At 39.4% G+C, this 20,505-nt stretch overlaps 1 protein-coding gene across 2 annotated transcripts in view; it reads right to left on the bottom strand.

Moving 5' to 3' along the window:
* WDR64 (WD repeat domain 64) overlaps positions 1-17,890 on the bottom strand; it is a 140,094-nt gene extending 122,204 nt beyond the window's left edge. For both annotated transcript variants that reach the window (XM_059146297.1, XM_059146298.1), the window contains exons 1-2: positions 17,566-17,890; positions 12,221-12,351 (exon numbers count right to left, since the gene is read on the bottom strand). In XM_059146297.1, the coding sequence (XP_059002280.1) occupies positions 12,221-12,351; positions 17,566-17,710 (276 nt within the window). In that variant the 5' untranslated portion in view covers positions 17,711-17,890. The remainder of the gene's footprint in view (positions 1-12,220; positions 12,352-17,565) is intronic.
* Positions 17,891-20,505: the final 2,615 nt, after the last annotated feature.

Here is a 20,505-nt window from a genome sequence, read left to right as displayed (position 1 = left end):
GCCTTGAGATATATATATGTATGTATGTATGTGTGTGTGTGTGTGTATATATATATATATATATATATATACACATATATATATATGTATATATATATATATATTTCCACTTATATTTATATTTATATTTTTCTGGAGTTGTTGTTACCTTTTTAACATTTTGTTCTTTCATTCATCTGTTCTTCCCTGGACAACCTGACAAAGTGGAAAAACTCACCTCAGAAAAAAGAAAAAGAGGTAGTACCAGCCACTAGGAACATAATGAGCCTTAGTAGGATGTTGGAACTAGAGTTCAGAATGATGATTATAAAGATACTAGGCATGTTTGAAAAAAGCATGGAAGATACTAGAGAATCCCTTTCTGGATACTAGAGAACCAAAATCTAACCAAGTTGAAATCAAAAGAGCTATTAAGGAGGTGCAATTAAAAAAAAAAAAAATGGAGGCTCTTACTGCTAGGATAAATGAGGCAGAAGAGAGCATGAGAGATATAGAAGACCAAATGATGAAGAATAAAGAAGCTGAGAGAAAAAGTGACAAACAACTACTGGATCACAAGGGGAGAATTCAAGAAATAAGTGATACCATAAGATGAAACAATATTAGAGTAATTGTGATCCCAGAAGAAGAAGAAAGAGAGAGGGAGGCAGACGGTATATTGAGGAAAGTTATAGTGGAGAACTTCCCTAATTTGGGGAAGGAAACAGGCATCAAAATCCAGGAGGCACAGAGAACTCACCCTCAAAATCAATAAAAATAGGTCAACACCCCATCATCTAATAGTAAAATTTAAAAGTCTCAGAGACAAAGAGAAAATCCTGAAAGCAGCTCAGGACAAGATGTCTGTGACCTACAATAGTAGAAATATTAGGTTGGCAGCAGACCTATCCACAGAGACCTGACAGGCCAGATAGGACTGACATGATACATTCAGAGCACTAAATGAGAAAAATAATGTAGCCAAGAATACTATATCCAGCTAGACTGTCATTGAAAACAGAAGGAGAAATAAAAAGCTTCCAGGACAAACAAAAATGAAAAGAATTAGCAAACACCAAACCAGTCCTACAGAGACAATATATAGTAACAATCAACTTACAGGCAATACAATGACATTAAATTCATATCTTTCTGTCATTATCCTGAATGTAAAAGGGCTAAATGCCCCAATCAAAAGACACAGGGTATCAGAACAGATTAAAAACAAGACCCATCAGTATGATGTCTGCAAAAGACTCATTTTAGACCCAAAGACACCTCCAGATTTAAAGTGAGGGGGTGGAAAACAATTTACCATCCTAAGTCATCAAAAGAAAGCTGGGGTGGCAATCCTTATATCAGGCAAATTAGATTTTAAGCCAAAGACTATCATAAGAAGTGAGGAAGGACATTATATCATACTTAAATTTTCTGTCCAACAACAAGATCTAACAATTTTAAATATCTATGCCCCTAACATGGGAGTAGCCAATTATATAAACCAATTAATAATCAAAATCAAGGAAACACATCAACAATAATATAATAATAGTAGGGGATTTAACACTCCCCTCACTGAAATGGACAGATCATCTAAGCAAAAGATCAACAAGGAAATAAAGGCTTTACATGACCTGCTGGACCCAGATGGACATCACAGATATATTCAGAATATTCCATCCCAAAGCAACAGAATACACATTCTTCTCTAGTGCACATGAAACATTCTCCAGAATAGATCACATTCTGGGTCACAAATCAGGTCTCAACTGGTACCAAAAGACCGGCTTCCCAGGGGAATTCTACCAAACATTTAAAGAAGAATTAATACCTATTCTCCAGAAACTGTTCCAAAAGATAGAAGTGGAAGGAAAACTGCCAAACTCATTTTATGAGATCAACATTACCTTGATTCCCAAAACTAGACCAAGACTCCATCAAATAGGAGAATTATAGACCAATATCCCTGATGAACTTGGATCCAAAAATTCTCACCAAAATACTAGCCAAAATGATCCAACAGTACATCAAAAGGATTACTCACCATGACCAAGTGGGATTTATTCCTGGGCTGCAAGGTGGGTTCAACATCTGCAAATAAATTACTGTGATACAGTTCATTAAAAAAAGAAATAAGAAACATACTCTCAACAGATGCTGAAAAAGCATTTGACAAAGTACAGCATCCTTTGTTGATCAAAACTCTTCACAGTGGAGGGATAGAGGGTACATACCTCAATATCATCAAAGTCATCTGTGAAAAAGCCACAATGAATATCATTCTCAATGGTGAAAAACTGAGAGCTTTCCCCTTAAGGTCAGAAACATGACAGGGATATCCACTATGACCACCTATTCGATATAGCACTAGCTCAGCAATCAGGCAACAAAAAGAAATACAAGCCATCCGAATTAGCAAAGAAGAAGTCAAATTCTCTTTGCAGGTGATATGGTAATTTATGTGGAAAACCCAAAGACTCTACTCCAAACTGCTAGAACTCATACAGGAACTCAGGAAAGTGGCAGGATAGAAAATCAAAGCACAAAAATCAGTTGCATTTCAATACAGCAACAACAAGACAGAAGAAAGAGAAATTAAGGAATTGATCCCATTTACAATTGCACCCCAAGCCATAAGATACCTAGGAATAAATCTAATCAAAGAGGTAAAGACTCTGTACTCAGAAAACTAAGAATACTCATGATAGAAATTGAGGAAGACACAAAGAAATTGAAAAATGTTCCATGCTCGTGGATTGGAAGAACAAACATTGTGAAAATTTCTATGCTGCCTAGAGCAATCTACACATTTAATGCAATCCCTATCAAAATACCATCAATTTTTTTCAAAGAAATGGAACAAATAAACCTAAAATCTATATCAAACCAGAAAAGACCCTGAACAACCAGAGAAATGTTGAGAAAGAAAACCAGTGCTGGCAGCATCACAATTCCAGGCTTCAAGCTCTATTACAAAGCTGGAATCATCAAGACAGCATGGTACTGGCACAAAAACAGACACATAGATCAATGGAACAGAATAAGAGAGCCCAGAAATGGACCATCAGCTCTATGGTCAACTAATCTTTGACAAAGCAGGAAAGAATATACAATGGAAAAAAGACAGTCTCTTCAACAAATAGTGTTGGGGAAATTGGACAGCCACATGCAGAAGAATGAAACTGGACCATTTCCTTACCCCACACACAAAATGGACTCAAAACTGGTGGAAGACCTCAATGTGAGACAGGAATGCATCAAAATCCTAGGGGAGAACACAGGCAGCAACCTCTTTGAACTCAGCTGCAGCAACTTCTTCCTAGAAACATCACTGAAGGCAAGGGAAGCAAGGGTTAAAATGAACTAATGGGACTTAATCAAGATAAACAGTTTGCCCAGCAAAGGAAACAGTCAACAAAACCAAACAGCTTTATGTTTTGAAAGGAAATGTTTTAATCAAACAATTTTTTTAAAGATTTTATTTATTTATTTGACAGAGAGAGATCACAAGTAGACAGAGAGGCAGGCAGAGAGAGAGAGAGAGGGAAGCAGGCTCCCAGTTGAGTAGAGAGTCCGATGCGGGGCTCCATTCCAGGACCCTGAGATCATGACCTGAGCCGAAGGCAGCGGCTTAATCCACTGAGCCACCCAGGCGCCCTCAGACAATGTTTTTAAAGAGCAGAAAACATATTTCCTATGATGAATTATAGCCTCAAAGATCTCAAATTTCTCTTTCAACAATTTAAATTTCAGATGAGTCGTTGTGCGTGTGACATGTCTGGAATACTTTATAACTAGTGTTAATAATGCATTAGAGTATTAATTTTCATTAACTATGTTATTTAAAGGACTTGCTCCATGCTTTAAGTGATTCATTTATTAAACTACACTTTTTTCCCCAGATTACATAAGGAACATGTAAAACATTCAAAGGAAATAAAAAGCAGATAGAAGAAAATAAAAACCTGCAAGGTGTCAACCTATTTTTTAATCTACCCTGGAGTATTTTAAAAATACTTTTGAGCCTTGGTGGCTCCGTTGGCTAAGTGACTGCCTTTGGCTCAGGTCATGATCTCTGGCTCCTGGGATGGAGCCCTGCATCAGGCTCCCTGCTCAGCGGGGAGCTTGCTTCTCCCCCCTGCTCATGGTGTCTCATTCTCTGTCTAGCTCTCTCTCTGTCTCAAATGAATAAATAAAATCTTAAAAAAAAAAAAAAAACTTTTGAAGTTAGCAGATACAGTTTTAGATTTATAATAATTCACTTAAAATCACTTTGGGGAGAATAGAGTTGTAGGCACCCATGTGGTGTTGCATGCCTCTTTTAAAAATTAATTTGAGTCGGCTCCTAGGAAAAAATGTGTTTATGAATTGCCCACTAACATTGTATTGTAGGAAAAGTGGATTGTATCTCTACCAAAATTAGCACTGACTAGTTTTATAAACTTAATACCATCACATTTCCTTGAATCTCTTTACATCTAATTTTTCTCCTTATAGATTGAAAAGAAAGGTCTAGGTGATGTTTTAGTTGAGTTACAAGGTTTCATTATTCTATAAACGTTCATTTTTCCAAGTGCACTTGAATATGAAATCTAGAGAAAGAAAGTACGCCTTTTTATGGCATTGCTACAACAAAGAGGTTTGTATTCAGAATCAGTTTTGGGGTGCCTGGGTGGCTCGGTTGTTTAAGTGTCCTGGGTCATGGTCCTGGCATCCTGGGATGGAGCCCCACATTGGGCTCTCTGCTCAGCAGGGAGTCTGCTTCTCCTTCTCCCTCTGCCCGTCTCCCCACCCTGCTTGGGCTCACTTGCTCTCTAATGAATAAAATCTTTTAAAAAAAGAATCAGTTTTTTACATTCGTGCCTGACTTTAAAAGAATAAACCCAGTTCTTCTTACCTGATAAGGTTAACAGTGGCTGATTTTTTTAAGAAATGGTAATCTGTATAAATTCCTAGCCCTGAATTTCCATTTTACAGGTGTTGAATATGAAGGTTAGAAAGGTTAGGTCACACCGCTTGGAATAGAAATGCCTCTTAGGAGCATTGACACAGATAGTTTGTGAGGAGAATGACAGAACAACAGAAGGAGATGTTTCCTGCAATATTTTCTTAAACCTCATTTTTCTTCATGTATATACAGTTTACAGAGGCTGCTCACAAAGTGTTTCTATTAAACTTGCGTGTGATTTATGAAGAGAAGAACCCAGGTGATACAACAGAATAATGTCATATGAAATTAGTACAGACAGAAGGAGAAAGTCTCAGCGCCAGGACCAAAACCCATTTTCGCTGTGGCTTTGGGTAAGTCCATTAACCTTTCTGTGTTTCATTTCCCTCATCTTTATTATTGCAAAACATCGCCCGCCTCAGTCTACGTGGTGGGGAGGGGCTGTTGAGGAGAGTAGATGAGAACATAGGAGGTGTCCGAAAAAAGACAAATGCAAGATAATTAGGATGTTCTAACCAGAAGGGGAAGGAGACGGAGAAAGAGGGGGTAGACGTGGAAAAGAACGGGGCTCTAATTCCTCACCTACACAATGAAGCAGTCTGGGGTTCCTTACTTATTCCTTCATCCATTTATTTTAAGGACAAAGAAGTGTTCTGTTTACATACAACAAAACATTTGTAACATAAATCTCTCTCTCCAAAACTGAGAACATGGAGGCCAGGTTCTCACATAAGTGGATTGACCGTGTCTCCTTTGTTGGCCTCCTGGGACATTTTTAGAGCATTGGTTTTCTGAATCCAAGTGTGTAATATATTATGAACAGACTTCTGTTGTTTCTTGAAATGCATAAATTATTTGATGTTGATATGAATTACTCATTATACACTCATTTTCATATTTTTGGTCATCCAGAAATATTACATTAGAAATTCAAGTACATGAACCATTGCACGTGAGAAATGTTCATTAAAAAATTGAGAACAGTGAGGATATGTGGATTCTCAAAATTATTGCTACTCCAAGTTTAGTGACAGAGAATTCAAGTTATGAGTAGATGGGACAGTATCCAAAGGATTTACACAGTGTGATTGAGCCTAGATCCTTGAGAAAACATGTTTATTTTGTACACTTACAACCTTTAGGAAAAAGACAGCTATTTCTGTATTCCCACAAAATTACTCACTGTCTTATCGTTCATTTGATTTCTTAAAACTCTGACTGTCTTACTATTCATTGGATTTCTTAAGCTAATCTTTGTATGATTAAGGGCTTTTGTTAATATATATGTCATATATGGGGCACCTAGGTGGCTCAGTTGGTTAAGCGACTGCCTTTGGCTCAGGTCATGATCCCGAAGTCCCGGAGTATATGTTTATATTATATCCTTATATATAAATACACACAGACACACACACACACACACACACACACACACACAAAAGGAGAACAGGCCAGGCCTAACTCTCCCCTTGTCTCCCTGTTTCTTTTTTTTTTTTTTTTTTTTTTTTTTTTAAATTTTTTTTTTTTAGATTTTATTTATTTATCTGACAGACAGAGATCACAAGTAGGCAGAGAAGCAGGCAGAGAGAGAGGAGGAAGCAGGCTCCCTGCTGAGCAGAGAGCCCGATGTGGGGCTCGATCCCAGAATCCTGAGTTCATGACCTGAGCCAAAGGCAGAGGCTTTAATCCACTGAACCGCCCAGGCGCCCCTGTCTCCCTGTTTCGATGTGAAACTACAAAGTACTAGAATTTTAAATTCTCACTTGGGCTTCCAGGACATTACTAAGGCATGTGTGTCAAAATTGGAGGACAGAACCTACTTAATTTAACAATTGCTAAACTTAGAATTTAAAAACTTTTACATATTTGATGTATGGGCCTCTATTTATAATTTTGCTCAAATAAAAAGGGATATTTTGCACATCTGACTTATCCGTAGAACCAGTTGAGAGTAAAGAATTTGAAGTCACATTCTTCAGAATGAGCATTTCTGATCATGGTGGCTAATTGTTATCATTTTCTTAGGTCTTCTGATGTTTAAACACACTATATATATATATTTTTAAAGATTTTATTTATTTATTTGACAGACAGAGATCACAAGCAGGTACAGAGGCAGGCAGAGAGAGAGAGAGGAGGAAGCAGGCTCCCTGCTGAGCAGAGAGCCCGCTGTGGGACTCGATCCCAGGACCCTGAGATCATGACCTGAGCCGAAGGCAGAGGCTTAACCCTCTGAGCCACCCAGGCGCCCCTAAACACACTATATTAAACTTTTTTCTCTTATGCTTGTGTTCTTAGAGAACAATGCCAAATGTCTACTTATTCTTTCTGGAACTGTTCCTAAAAAACAAAGTTGGACTCTTTCTGTGGGACGTGGTCTGTCTATCTTTCAGTCGTTTGCCAGCAAAAATCCATCTTTGCTGATCAGGGCAAATTCCTTCTATGTCTATTTTGACATTTTCTCCGCTGTCCAATAAAAACATAATGAGAACCATATATATAACTTTAAATTTTTCTAGTAGCCACATTAAAAATGTAAAAAGAGTGAATTAATTTAATTGTATTTATTAAAAAAGATGTTATTTATTTATTTGAGAGAGAGAGAACACAAGCTGGGGGAGCAGCAGGCAGAGAGAGAGGGGGAAACAAGTTCCTGCAAAGCAGAGAGCCCGATGCGGTACTTTATCCCAAGAACCTGGGATCATGACCTGAACTGAAGGCAGAGTCTTAACCAACTGAGCCATCCAGGCACCATTTAATAATACATTTTTAGCCTGATGTGTCTAAAATATAATTTCCGCATGTAACCAATATAAAAAATTCCTAGGGAGCCATTTTACACCGCCTTTATGTATTACATTTTTGAAATCCAGTGTGTATTCAATAATTATAGCACATCTCCGTTGAGACTAGTTACATTTCCAGGCCTCAGTAGCCTCCTGTGGGTAGGGTCAAGTGTTTTGGGCAGTGCGGCAGTCTAGAGTTTCTAAGGGTTCCATTTCCAATGAGGGTCTTTCCTAGCAAAGCTTCTTCGATATTTTGTGCCGCTGGACCTTCACTAAGGATAAATCCAACATTTCCCCATCATTCTCTGGCCATATTACCAATACAGCTGTCTCGTTTTACCTGTGCCTTTCAATCAGGGGGCCTCTTCAGGTCCTGGCCCAACCTTTCCTCAGGTAATACCCAGCAGTTACTCTCAAGTTCTCTGTAGTGGATTCTGACAAAATGACTAACATTCCCTCTAATTTTAGCAACACAAACATTAACTCATGATCGTTCCAGAAAAATAGGTCATCACTGTATAGAATTCAGGTAACCGCACGGCAACTCTCAGAAACCTGCTGCTGAAAACCCAAGACACACTGGAAAATTGACCATTGAATGTAGCGCTCTAAAGGCAAGCTCGACCGAAACAGGCTCTAAAAAAAAACAATGGAAAAGAAAAAAGGAAAGAAGGAAGGAAGAGAAGGAGGGAGAGAAAGAAAAAGAAGCAAGCTTGGCAGTCACGATTCATTGTCCTTGATCTATACATCTTATTTATTTGTTTGTTTGTTCTGTCTTTTCATTGCTTACAATCTCCAGTAAAGTACTAAAGAGCAGTCAAGATAATAGGCATCCTTTTCTTGCTCTTAACTTGAATGAGAGTGTTCCTAGTTTTTTTAAAAGATTTTATTTATTTGACAGAGATCACAAGTAGGCCAAGAGGCAGGCAGAGAGAGAGGGGGAGGGAAGCAGGCTCCCCGCTGAGGGAAGAGCCCAATGCAGGGCTCGATTCCAGGACCCTGAGATCATGACCTGAGCCAAAGGCAGTGGCTCAACCCACTGAGCCACCCAGGCGCTGGACTGTTCCTACTATTTTATCATTAAATATGACCCTTGATTAAAGAGGTTTCTAGAGACTTCTGGTTAGAAGAGCACATCCTAGGGGCACCTGGGTGGCTCAGTGGATTAAGGCCTCTCTGCTTTTGGCTCACGTCATGATCCCGGGGTCCTGGGATAGAGCCCCGCATCGGGCTCCCTGCTCAGCAGGGAGCCTGCTTCCCCCTCTCTCTCTGCCTGCCTCTCTGCCTACTTGTGATCTCTGTCAAGTAAATAAATAAAATCTTAAAAAAAAAAAAAAAGAAGAGCACATCCTAAAGTAAGTCCCCTCCCCCCACACACAGTGAGTCACACCTTTGCAGAACCCTCATCCCTTGAGTATGCCTAGAACTTGTGACTTGCTTCTAATCAAAAGAATAAGGCAAAAGTGCTGGATTATTTCGCCAATGACTATATTACATTATACAAGACTGTCCTCAGGGACTGTGCAGAAAGCCTTGAAGAAGTGAAGTTGTGAACTGCCTATGTAGTGTTTCATAAGGCAAAGAACTGCAGACAGCCTTGGAAACATGAGGGCACCTTCTAGTCTCCAGCTTCCAGCCAATAAAAAGCTGAGTCCCTTCATCATACACAACAAGGAAATGCATTCTGCCAAGCCCTGGAATGAGCTTGAAAGAAGATTCTTTACTTGTTGGGTTTCCATATGAGAATAACATGATTGCAGCCCTGTGAGACCTTGAGCAGAAGACCCAGCTAAGTTGTGTCCAGACTCCTGCTCCCTGGAAATGGTGAGATAGTAAATGTGTGTTTCCTGAAGTTATGAAGTTTAGAAAGAAATAAATCTTGGCATTTGCAACAGCATATGTGGACCTTGTAAGCATTATGCTAAGTAAAATAAGTCAGACACAGAAATTCATAATATCACTTATATGAGGAATCAAAAGAAGCTGAACTCATAGGAACAGAGACTAGAATGGTGGTTATCAGGGAAAAGGGGACATGTTGTTCAAAGAGTTCAAACTTACAATTATGTGTTCAGACTTCCAAGATGGATGTGTTCTGGGGATCTAATGTACAGAATGGCAATTATGGTTAAGAATGCCTCATGATGAAAGAATAAATAAATAAATGAAACAAGATGGGATCTCCCGATAAACCATAAGAGACTCTTAATCTCACAGAACAAACTGAGGGTTGCTGGGGTTTGGGGGGTAGGGAGAGGGTGGTGGAGTTATGGACATTGGGGAGGGTATGTGCTATGACGTGTGTAAACCTGACGATTCACAGACCTGTACCCCTGGGGCTAATAATACATTATATGTTAATAAAAAAATAAAAATTCTTTTTAAAAAAGTTTAAAAAAAAGTAAAAAAGAATGCCTCATGATGTACTTCCAAGCTGCCAATAGAGTAGATCTTTAATGCTCTCCCCACAAAGAAGAAGCAGTAATCATGTGACATGAAGGAGGTGGCGGCTAACTCTATGGAGGCGGCCATTTTGACATAGAGAAATGTACAAATTAATACATTCTGCACCTAAACTTACACAATGTTCTACGTCAATAAAGCCCAGGGGAAAGTTGCTAAATTAGTGGTCATTTTTTATAGCAGCTCCAGAAAATGAACACAACCTTTTACCAAATTCAGGAAATTGTTCATCATTCTTATTCTGCTAAGATTTTTTTTTTTCTTTGTAAAAACGGGAATGGTTACAAGATTTCTATCAAAAAATTTTTTTATGTTAGTTTAAGATCAGGAGTCAGCAAACTTTTCCTGAAAAGGGCCAGGTAGTAAATATTGTTGACTTACAGAGCATTCAGTCTCAGTCACATTATTCATTTCTGTTCTTGTAACACAGACACAGCCACAGAGTATACAGATGGGTGAGTATTCTGTGTTCCGATAAACCTTGTTTGCAAAACACGTGGCTGTTCAGTTTGACCTGTGGGCCTTAGCGTGCTGACTTCTAATCAAAGTTATCAAATTATTTTTTTTCTCTTCTAACATGTTGAATGAAATATGTTCCTGGACTTTCTAATATTAAATTACCCTTACTTTTCTGGGATGAGTTCTACTCAGAAATAATTTTTAATGCACTGCTGGATTTGACTTGTTAAAATTTTATTTAGGATTTCAGCATCAATATTGGCCTATCGTTCCCTGGCATTTTTTCTCTGTTCAGCTCATGTTATTACAGTCTCATAAAATGAGTGGGATAACGTATCGGCTTTTCTTAAGTTGTACAAAACTATATATAATGCAGGAATTATGTATTCTTTAAAGGCTTAATAGGCTTTTTGTTTACAATTTTTCCCCAAAACTAATTCTTTTTTTATTTGGTCGGTTCTTAGAGTTTGGACAATCTTTTATTATTGGTTCCTAGTTTTCTTATATTGGAGTTTACTGAAATGTCTTTTTTACTTTTATGCATGCACAGCTTTGTGATGTGTATATAGTTGGCAAGATGTGTCTTTCCTATATCTTGGGTCCAAAGTTCTATTTATACACATCTACCAGCTTGTTAAAAATGATAGGCAAATCCTTTCCATCTTTGCTTTTCATTTTGTTTACTGTATCTACTTTTTTTTTTTTTTTTTTTGAGCAGGGGTGAGGCAGAGGGAGTGGAAGGAAGAGAGTCTCAAGCAGGCTCCATGCTCAGTGCAGAGCCCGACACAAGGTTCCATCTCACAACCCTGAGGATCATAACCTCAGCCGAAATCAAGAGTCAGACACTTAACTGACTGAGGCACCCAGGTGCCCCTCTATCTACTGATTTTTGAGAAAGAGCCTGCCAATTTTTAATATTACTTCCATTGCTTATAAGCATGTGTGCAATTTTTTAAATTGTAAGTTACCTCGAATCCTTTTAGAATAGGAAGAATCTGGTTTACAAACAAACCTACAGAGTGCAGTCTTCTGTGAGTTTCAACAAAGATCAGAGGCATTCCTTTCTCCTTTTCCGTAGATCCATAGAGATATATATATATAGTCCATAGATCACTTAACCAAACATGTGTCTCTACGTTCATCCAAGAACAGACAATGGTGGAAGGGACACAGAACTGCACAGACAGGAAGTAACTCAGGAAATGGTAGAGGTGGTCAACCATAGTCTTTTTCTTCTCTTACATGATATTTGTATGCTTTGAAACTATTGAAAAGGAAGATCTCTCCTTGAGAATGTAATGAAGGCATTTATCATATTGGTTGTTGCTAATGGCATGTATATTTCTTCCATTTGGCAGCTCCGTCTAAAGGTATTCAAGAGTTAGCCATGAATAAAAGAGTTAAACTTCTGTCTGTCTCACTAACGTTCAGTTAGGGACAGTGGTCACATCTTTAATGGCATTCATACATGCCACATACACGCCGTGGGCTTAACCCTTGTGGGAATCACACTTAGATAAATTATTTATTCTGAACAAGGAGAAACAATACCTGGATTTCTTATGATAAACATGAAAAATGCTACCTCACACCAGTCGATAGGTACATCGGGGTTGTTGCAGAGTTTCCTGTAAAAGCTTTTCACATCTTGACTCTTCACTTCTGGACCGAAGAGTTCTTGCACAACCTCATAAAACTTGTCATAATCGATTACATCTGCATTGTAACAAATTGCAAGAACATGGTTACCAAACTCCAAGGACTCGGCTCCTTTTCCTATCTTCTAATCAGTTTCCCCATTTCAACCTATTAAAACCAGATAAGGCCTCATTTTAAGGTTCTTTACATTAGAAACATAACTCAGTACTTGACTAAAATATTACTTAGAATAAAATTTGGTCTTCAGTCCTTCCTCCACAGCTTATGTTTCAACGAGGAGTTTTGTTCAGGAATACAAAGAGAAGAAAATGGATTCATTCTTTCCTGTTATGAAAAGTTTTACCAATCAGGAGTGTCTGCGAGAGCTTATCTCAGGTAGAAGAGACAGGAGCAAAGAGCAATTCTTTTTTTTTTTTTTTTAAAGATTTTATTTATTTATTTGACAGAGAGAGATCACAAGTAGGCAGAGAGACAGGCAGAGAGAGAGAGGGGGAAGCAGGCTTCCTGCTGAGCAGAGAGCCCGATGCGGGACTCGATCCCAGGACCCTGAGATCATGACCTGAGCCGAAGGCAGCGGCTTAACCCACTGAGCCACCCAGGCGCCCCGCAAAGAGCAATTCTTAATCGGTTCCTTGACGGTATGTGGACACACACACACCATGCTTGAGTTCGATTCTGCCAAATTTAGTGATTCACTTGGGAGCTACTATGGAGTCTAAAGATAAGGAGGAGTTTGACACGAAAAGGCATCATTATTGTTAAGGGTGAGAACCGAGCTAGACACTGGGCTTCAAACTAAATCAACAAGTTCCCTTCCTCAGGGAGTTTACGCTCTAGTGGGAGAAACATAAAATCCACATGCAAAGATACAAATATTTACCGATTGAGACAGGCAAGACTAATTCCTGGAGTTAGGCATTGGATGAGCGGCTATCTGTGTGTAAGGGGACTCTCCGGGATGCTAGAAATGTTCTTTGCCTGCATCTGGCTGGTAGCCGCAGAAATGTTTACAACGTCCACGTCTACTGTGCTAAACACTTAATTAGCGTGCTCCGGAGGCTCTCCTGTATGTCACACCTTAGTAGCAAAGTAAATGTATAAAGGTGTAAAGTACAAAGGTACAGAGCGAGCTAAATACTAGGAAGGAAACCAATACGGTGCTGTGATAGAATTACCTATCAATGGTGGTGGGCTGTGATGGACCTCAGGAAAGCCTCTTTAAGGACATGGGTAAAAAAATCAAGCCAAGACCCGATAAACAAAAAGGAGTCAGCCATGTGTAAAGCTAGACAAGAGCATTTCAGGCAGAAGCCAACAAACAAAAGGACTCTGAGTCTGGACAGAGCTTGGCATATTCAGGGAGGGTCACTGGGTAGGGAGAAGTGAGGGTGGGGAAAGTACTGTCACGTGAGATTATCACGAAGGAGGGTCAGGCTGGAGTCAGCAGTTTGTATTTTATTCTCAGCATGCTGGTAAGGTATTGCTTTTCTCAAAGCATAGTGGCTGCAGCAAGAGGTAAGAATGACAGCTATGAACCCAGAGAGAGGCTAGTGCATTAGTCCAGGTTTCAGATCGTGGAGGCGTGGCCAGAACAATGCAGCTGATTTTTCAACTTAGTTATTAATTGTAATTAATAACAATATTATTAATAACAACATTAATTATTATTAAGAACAACCCCTTTCTTGCTTGGAAATGTCCTTGATTGGATGATAAGTGATACAGGCACTGAGAGGTAGTACTGGAGATGGTGAGATACAGTTGGAGGCAGAATGGCAAAGACTTCTAATGGACTGGAGGTTTTTGTGGGGCAGGAGTAATGAGTGAAGGACAGGCAGGATTCAGACCAGGGGTTCTCATCCAGGGGAGGTTTCCCCTCCGTCTCCTACAGGGACATTGGCAACGTCATCTACAGACAATTTTGCTTGTTAGAATTAGGGATGGGAATGCTACAGCACCTAGTCGATAGAGACCAGAGATATGCCTAACCATCCTTCAATGCACGGGATAACCCCTCCCACAGCCCACATTCATATACACAGAACAAAGATGTTAGTAGTGCCAAACTTGAGAAATCCTGTTCTAGATTCATGCTTAAGTCTCAGGTTTTCAAACTCAGCAGATTCTGGTGCTACTTACCAAAGCAGGGGCAACTGAGGAGGGAACATGATTCCTAGGGAAAATAAAGCATTCCCTCTGGGTCATACGACATTTAAAATTCTTATGAGATATCTAAATAGGTTAGTCTCTTTAAATTCACACCATGGTGAATGTAATGTGTCTCCATGTAAATGTATTTCATTGTAGATGTGGCTAGAGGACGATGATGAAACTTTTCTTTCCTAGGGTGATTTTAATTCTATCAGGTCATTGACAAGAAGATTAAAGAGCACAGATGAATTCCTTGACATCAAAACATTCTGATTCTTAGCTTCCTGCCTATAGTGAGAAGCAGATCTTATTTTCCAGTATTAAGAACGAATATGAAGGTATGCCAGCCTTAGCAGTCTGAAAAGTTAAGATTATATTTCTCCTTCATAGTCTTTCAGATCAGTCCCTCTGTCAGAGTAGGAAATCTAGCAGTAATTAGTTCTTATTGAATCTATATTATATATAATAGACATATAATATACCCACTATACATTGTGCTGTAGTGTATTATAGTATAATATTCTAAAAATTATATTACTATATATCTATTGAAATATATTTGTTCTGTATCAACACATGTATACATATACCTACACATATATACACATAGGTACTATAGAGGAGGGAAGTTTTTCAATGTAGCTTTGAAGGTTGAAGTGAAAGCAAGATTACCTTGTTTGCTTAGCACACATTTTTTTTTTTTTTTTTAAATAGGCTCCATGCCCAGGTTGAATTCATGACCCTGAGATCAAGAGTCGGCTGCTTAAACGACTGAGCCACCCAGGGACCCCTGCTTAGCACACATTTAAGGAGCACTTCCTGGACACAAGACTGGGCTAGTCCTAGGGTTACAAAGCCCCTTCCGAGCACTCACAGGGCAAGTGCTGTGGAGAGAAGGGGCAGGAACGCACATCAGTTTCTGCAGGTCAAGGGAAATCCTCGAGATGGCAAGATAGTACATTAACCGTGCTAAAGGTGGCTTTGTTTGGGGAAAGGCTTTACAGAAAGGTGAGATTTGATTTGGTCTTAAAAAATAAGCAAGACTTATGGGGACAATGAAAGGGAGGAAAGATATTCTACACTGAAGGAAGGATACATGCAAAATCAGAGGCATTATGAGTATGAGGTGCTTGGGAATGCTGACAAGTTCATTTGGGGATGGAAGGTTCATAGAGGGAAAGTTCCAGGAGCTGATATGAGAAAGGTAGATCGAGGCATGGCTGGGAATAGCCCCGAATGCCAAGTTCACATATATGGACTTTAGAGCAGAGTTAATAAGCCAGGGATGTGGCATTTAAAAAATAAATAAGGAATAACTCTTGGCAAGAAGATGATTATATTGAAACCCTGTTGTAATAGCCCAAGAGTAAGATTCCATGAGATAGTCAAAGGTTATAGCAAGATATCTAGTTTAGGAGACTAGGTGAATGGCATCAGGGCTTTCAGACTGAGAACACAGGAAGACTTCAAAAAAAAAAAAAAAAGAGGCAAAGAAAGGATGAGAAAGAAAAAAATACGAGAGAGCTGTGATGAGAGACACAGAAGGAGATAGTATCTGGAAGCAGAGGAGTGAGCTGATGCATTGAAAGGGTATGCTGGAAAATGAAAACAATCGAACTTGGCAGTCATATTAGGTGCTGGGATACCTCAGTAGGAGCATTTTCAGCAAAGTGATGAGAGAAGTCAGATTTGAATAGCTTGAAAATTAAGTGGGGAAATTTAGTGGAGAAACAAAGAAAGGCATACAATGATACCTTATAGGGAAGAGAAAGTCAAAGTCAGGATGTTTGGGAATATTTTTAGTTTGAGAGAACAAAGCAGGTATAAAGGAGATTTTGAAGTTGTTGCAGCAAAGTGATAGCCTTGGACAGGAGGACAGATGGATAAAATGACAGATGTTGCTTTGGGGAAATTCAGAAGTGGAGGAAAGAGAGGTTGAGGGAATTCTTGTCTTTTGGTCTTGTTTTTCCTTAGGATGCTGGAACCATGGCTGAAAGGAGCTGAGATCCAGAGAGGAGTCAGCAGAAGTGGTAAAGGTTTGGGAAATCCATTACAGAGACGGGTAAACAGGCTGACTGGGGAAAAATGAAAGTTCTGTGTAGTGGTTTAGAAGCCCAGCCAAGTTCACACTCATCTAAAAAGTCCATCTTGAAGCTCTGAAGCTTAGCTCTAACACATAGATTACTCGGGCAGATGATTTTCCTGTACCTGCCATCCTTTAACAAATAGGATGGGGGGGGTAATAGCAATAATAGTAATATTTGCCTATTAGAATTGTCAAGAGAATCAATTAATTTATATTTATTAACGTGATTTATAAATTCTCTTTTTCAAAGGTGATTTATAAATTCTTGACCACTATCAAATAATACCAGCTTGTGTTTGATCATCCAAAGTCAACAATTCCATTCTTTTGTGGCTGTACAGCCTGGGACAGGCAGAAACTGGCTGTGCGAACCCCATCACAGTTATAGGGGCTCTGCTCTTTTCCTTGTAACAGCAGGCTTTGTTCTGTTAGTCTTGGACTGTGCTGGTAAGAATTATCTGTCCCTGCTGTCCTCAGCGCCATCCACAATGTCCTGAAGCTGTCCCCTTGAGCGCTGACCCCCCATTCTGTGTCATTTTTTCTGCTGTTAATATTCTTGGCAGACTACTGCCTACCTCATTCCGCTTACCTTGGCATGCTTGAATCGTTTCAGCCAAGAGATATGGGGAGAGGCTGAGACAGTGAAGCAAAGTTGCAGAAAAAAACACTTTGCTCTGCTTACGAAACTCTTTATGGTCTCACCATACTCTTAAGTAAAGGGAGAGCAGGGTGGTTTCCATGGCTTGCTAATGGTCACTGTGTACTCCTGAGAGTCCCAGGTCAACCAGCAAGCCATCGGGTGTAGATCCCACGGAACAGCCCTTCGAGATCACTTCATCCAATCTCTTAATTTTACATTTGAGCCAACTAAGTTTCAGAGAAGTGAACAAAGCTCCCCCTAGGACCACTTAGGCCTTTAGCGAGTCATTTGATGTCTTGGCTCTTAAGCCATGGTGCTTCTCTTTGATGGCTTGAAACATTTCACAGTTCTCATCCACACACCTGACTCTACTGCTCATAATTACTGACCTTACCTTCTTTCTGGATAAGCAGTCCTCCTCTTTCATCTCTTTTCTGGGCTGCTGCTTGCTCAACCAAGTTTTTAAACCCTTTCAAGGCTGTCCTAAAATTATTAATCTGAAGTTCAGTGTTTAAATGCTTTTGCTCCTTGGTATCCATGAGGACATAGGGAATCTCTTATTTCTGTGCAGAAAGAAAGAGCACAAATTTGTCAACTTGAAACAACCTCCAGTTGTCACACTGCCTCCCTGCTGTCTCAAGTTTTGTCCTGGGTCGCATCCCTTTGGTCTTAAAATCTCATATTGTGGGTAGGAGTCAGAGCCGCCACTGGGACCTTAGCCTGGCTTAGTCTAATGCATTTCATATAGAGAAGCATTTCAGTAAAAACCCTGACCTCATAATGTTACTAGTGTCTTTCATATGGTCCTCATTGCATCATAATATCTCTGTAACCTCCCCTTCCTTTCTAAGGAGGGCACTCAGCTTTCTTTCCTCACAAACTGTGTGAGTGTGTGTATGAATGTGTATGTGTGTGTGACTGAGTGAATGTGGGGGAGGGGCACCCCCTGGGAGGGAAGTAGAATGGATTTCCTTCCCTAGGGAAGGAAATTGGGCATCACTTTCTCTCCCTTCTAACTCCTCCCACCTCAAACCATCTGCCTTCCTCAAGATGTTGTGGAAGTCAACTTGACATTCATTCTAAAAACACTTCTAAAGATGAAAGTGTCCTTCCATGTATGTTCCTGAAAAAGATATTTTTAGAGGTCGGAGGAAATAAAAACGTTTCTTCTACCTTTATCCATTGACGTTCGATTTAAATAAGTGAGGCAGAGATGGGCAAGGAGTAGTTTTTGATTGAGAAGAAAGTTCTTCAAGATGTCATGAGTTGAATACGTCACAGGGAGTATAGTCAATAGTATTGCAGTGATGTAGGATGGTGACAGATGGTCCTACATTTATGGTGAGCCCTGAGTGATGTATAGAATTGTCCAGTCATCATGATGTACACCTGTAGCTAATGTAACACTGTATGTCAAATATATTTCAATAATAAAAAACTAAAAACAAAACAAAACAAAACAAAAAACAACAGCAACAACCCACTGACCAGTACTTCTCAAACTATCAAAGCCATTAGAAATGAGGAATGTTTGAGAAACTATCACAGCCAAGAGAAGCCTAAGGAGATTGAATGACTCGATGTAATGTGGTATCCTGGTTGAGATGCTAGAACGGAAAAAGACATAAGGTGGAGAATAAGGCAGTCTGATTAACTCTAGGCTTTAAACTAATAGCAAAGTATCAATATTGGTTCATGAGTTGTAACAAATAAGCCAAACTCCTATAAGATGTTAATAAGAAGAGAAACTGAGTGAGAAGGTATTATATGGGAACTGCCTGCACTATATTCTGTTTTTCTATAATTCTAAAACTGTTCTAATGGGGCATCTTCCGGCTCTGTTGGAACAACATGTGACTCTTGATCTCTGGGTCATGAGTTTGAGCTCCATATCCGACATACAGATTACAAAAAAAAAAATAAAAGTAAAAAAAAAAAACACCTATTAAATAATAGGTGAAATGGTTTCCCTGAGCTGGTATAAAAAGATGATACAAAAGAAGGCATCTTGATAGCACTCCTGTCTCTTGGGTCACATTCCTGCAGCCTGGAAAGACGCCATCTGTGCAGCAGGACACCCCTGTCACAGCGCTACCCCTTTGCCATCGTTTAGGGAATCCCCTTATCCTCGCTTTTATATCCTATGCCTTTCTTTCCCATGGATGATTCCCTCATTTTGGTGGCTTACATCCAGAAAGAGTGTCTGGAAGATAAGTTTTTGACACACCCTGCATATTTGAAGATATTCTTAATCTTCTCTTGCATTCGAGTGCTATTTGGTTGGGGTTATAGTTCTAGGTCGGAAATCACTTTCGTTGAATAGTACGAAGATATTCTTCCATTGTTGTTTTTCTTCTCATGTTGTTATAAAGTTTTTTTGGATCAGCTTCTGCTGCTAATCATAAACTATTCTACCCCTGATCCTTTGTACATGACTTGTTTTTATCTCCCCCACCACCACACACACACACACACACACACACTCAGGAAGCTTATAAAGGTTCTTTTTGTCCCCAAATTTCACTAACACATAAAAAATTTCACTACGATGGTATTGGTATGGTTATCTGTCTATCTATATCTATTGATTGATCAATCTATGTCTTCACCTGTTCTTGTGTCATCTTTTTATCCTGAAAATGTCCAAGTAAACATGGTCCAGATTCTTAGCTGGTCAGCTGGCATCATGCCCTTCTTGTGCTCTGCCACATGCATCAGCTGAGAATGCTTATTTCACCCCAGAGGAGTAATATCTTCATTGATTAATTTTTTTTTAAAGATTTTATTTGTCAGAGAAAGAGAGAGAGCATGAGGAGGGGGAGCTGCAGACAGAGGCAGGGAGAGAGGCAGGTTCCCTGACGAGCAAGGAGCCTGACGTGGGACTGGATCCCAGTCTGAGCCAAAGGCAGATGCTTAACTGACTGAGCCACCCAGTCATCCCTTCTTTGACAAATTCTGATTTATCTTGATTACATACAAATCATAACTTCACTAACCAGTTCTTTCAAGAAATCGAGTGTCCACTCTGTCCTATCTCCTTGGTCACTCGCACTCTGCTTTTAAGAGCAAGGTTGTAAATGAGGTTTTATTTTTAAACAAATGTATGCATCTTGGGGAAGAGGAGTGTGGACAGATACACAGTTTATAGATTAAGCTGAGTCCTACATCCAAGGAGCTATATGCACTAGAGAATTGACGTTCAGAACTAGGCATGCCAGATTCTCTCTTTTTTTGTTTAATTCAATTACATTTACTAAATCTTTATTTTAAATTCTTTATTTCATTTCTTAAAGCTTTCACTTATTTGTGAGAGAGAGAGAGAGAGAGTGCACAC

This window comes from Mustela lutreola, chromosome 14, assembly GCF_030435805.1.
Source record: "Mustela lutreola isolate mMusLut2 chromosome 14, mMusLut2.pri, whole genome shotgun sequence".
Taxonomy (NCBI): Eukaryota; Metazoa; Chordata; class Mammalia; order Carnivora; family Mustelidae; genus Mustela; species Mustela lutreola.
Note: the sequence above shows the minus strand (reverse complement) of the source record. Positions and strands in the feature narration are given on the sequence as shown.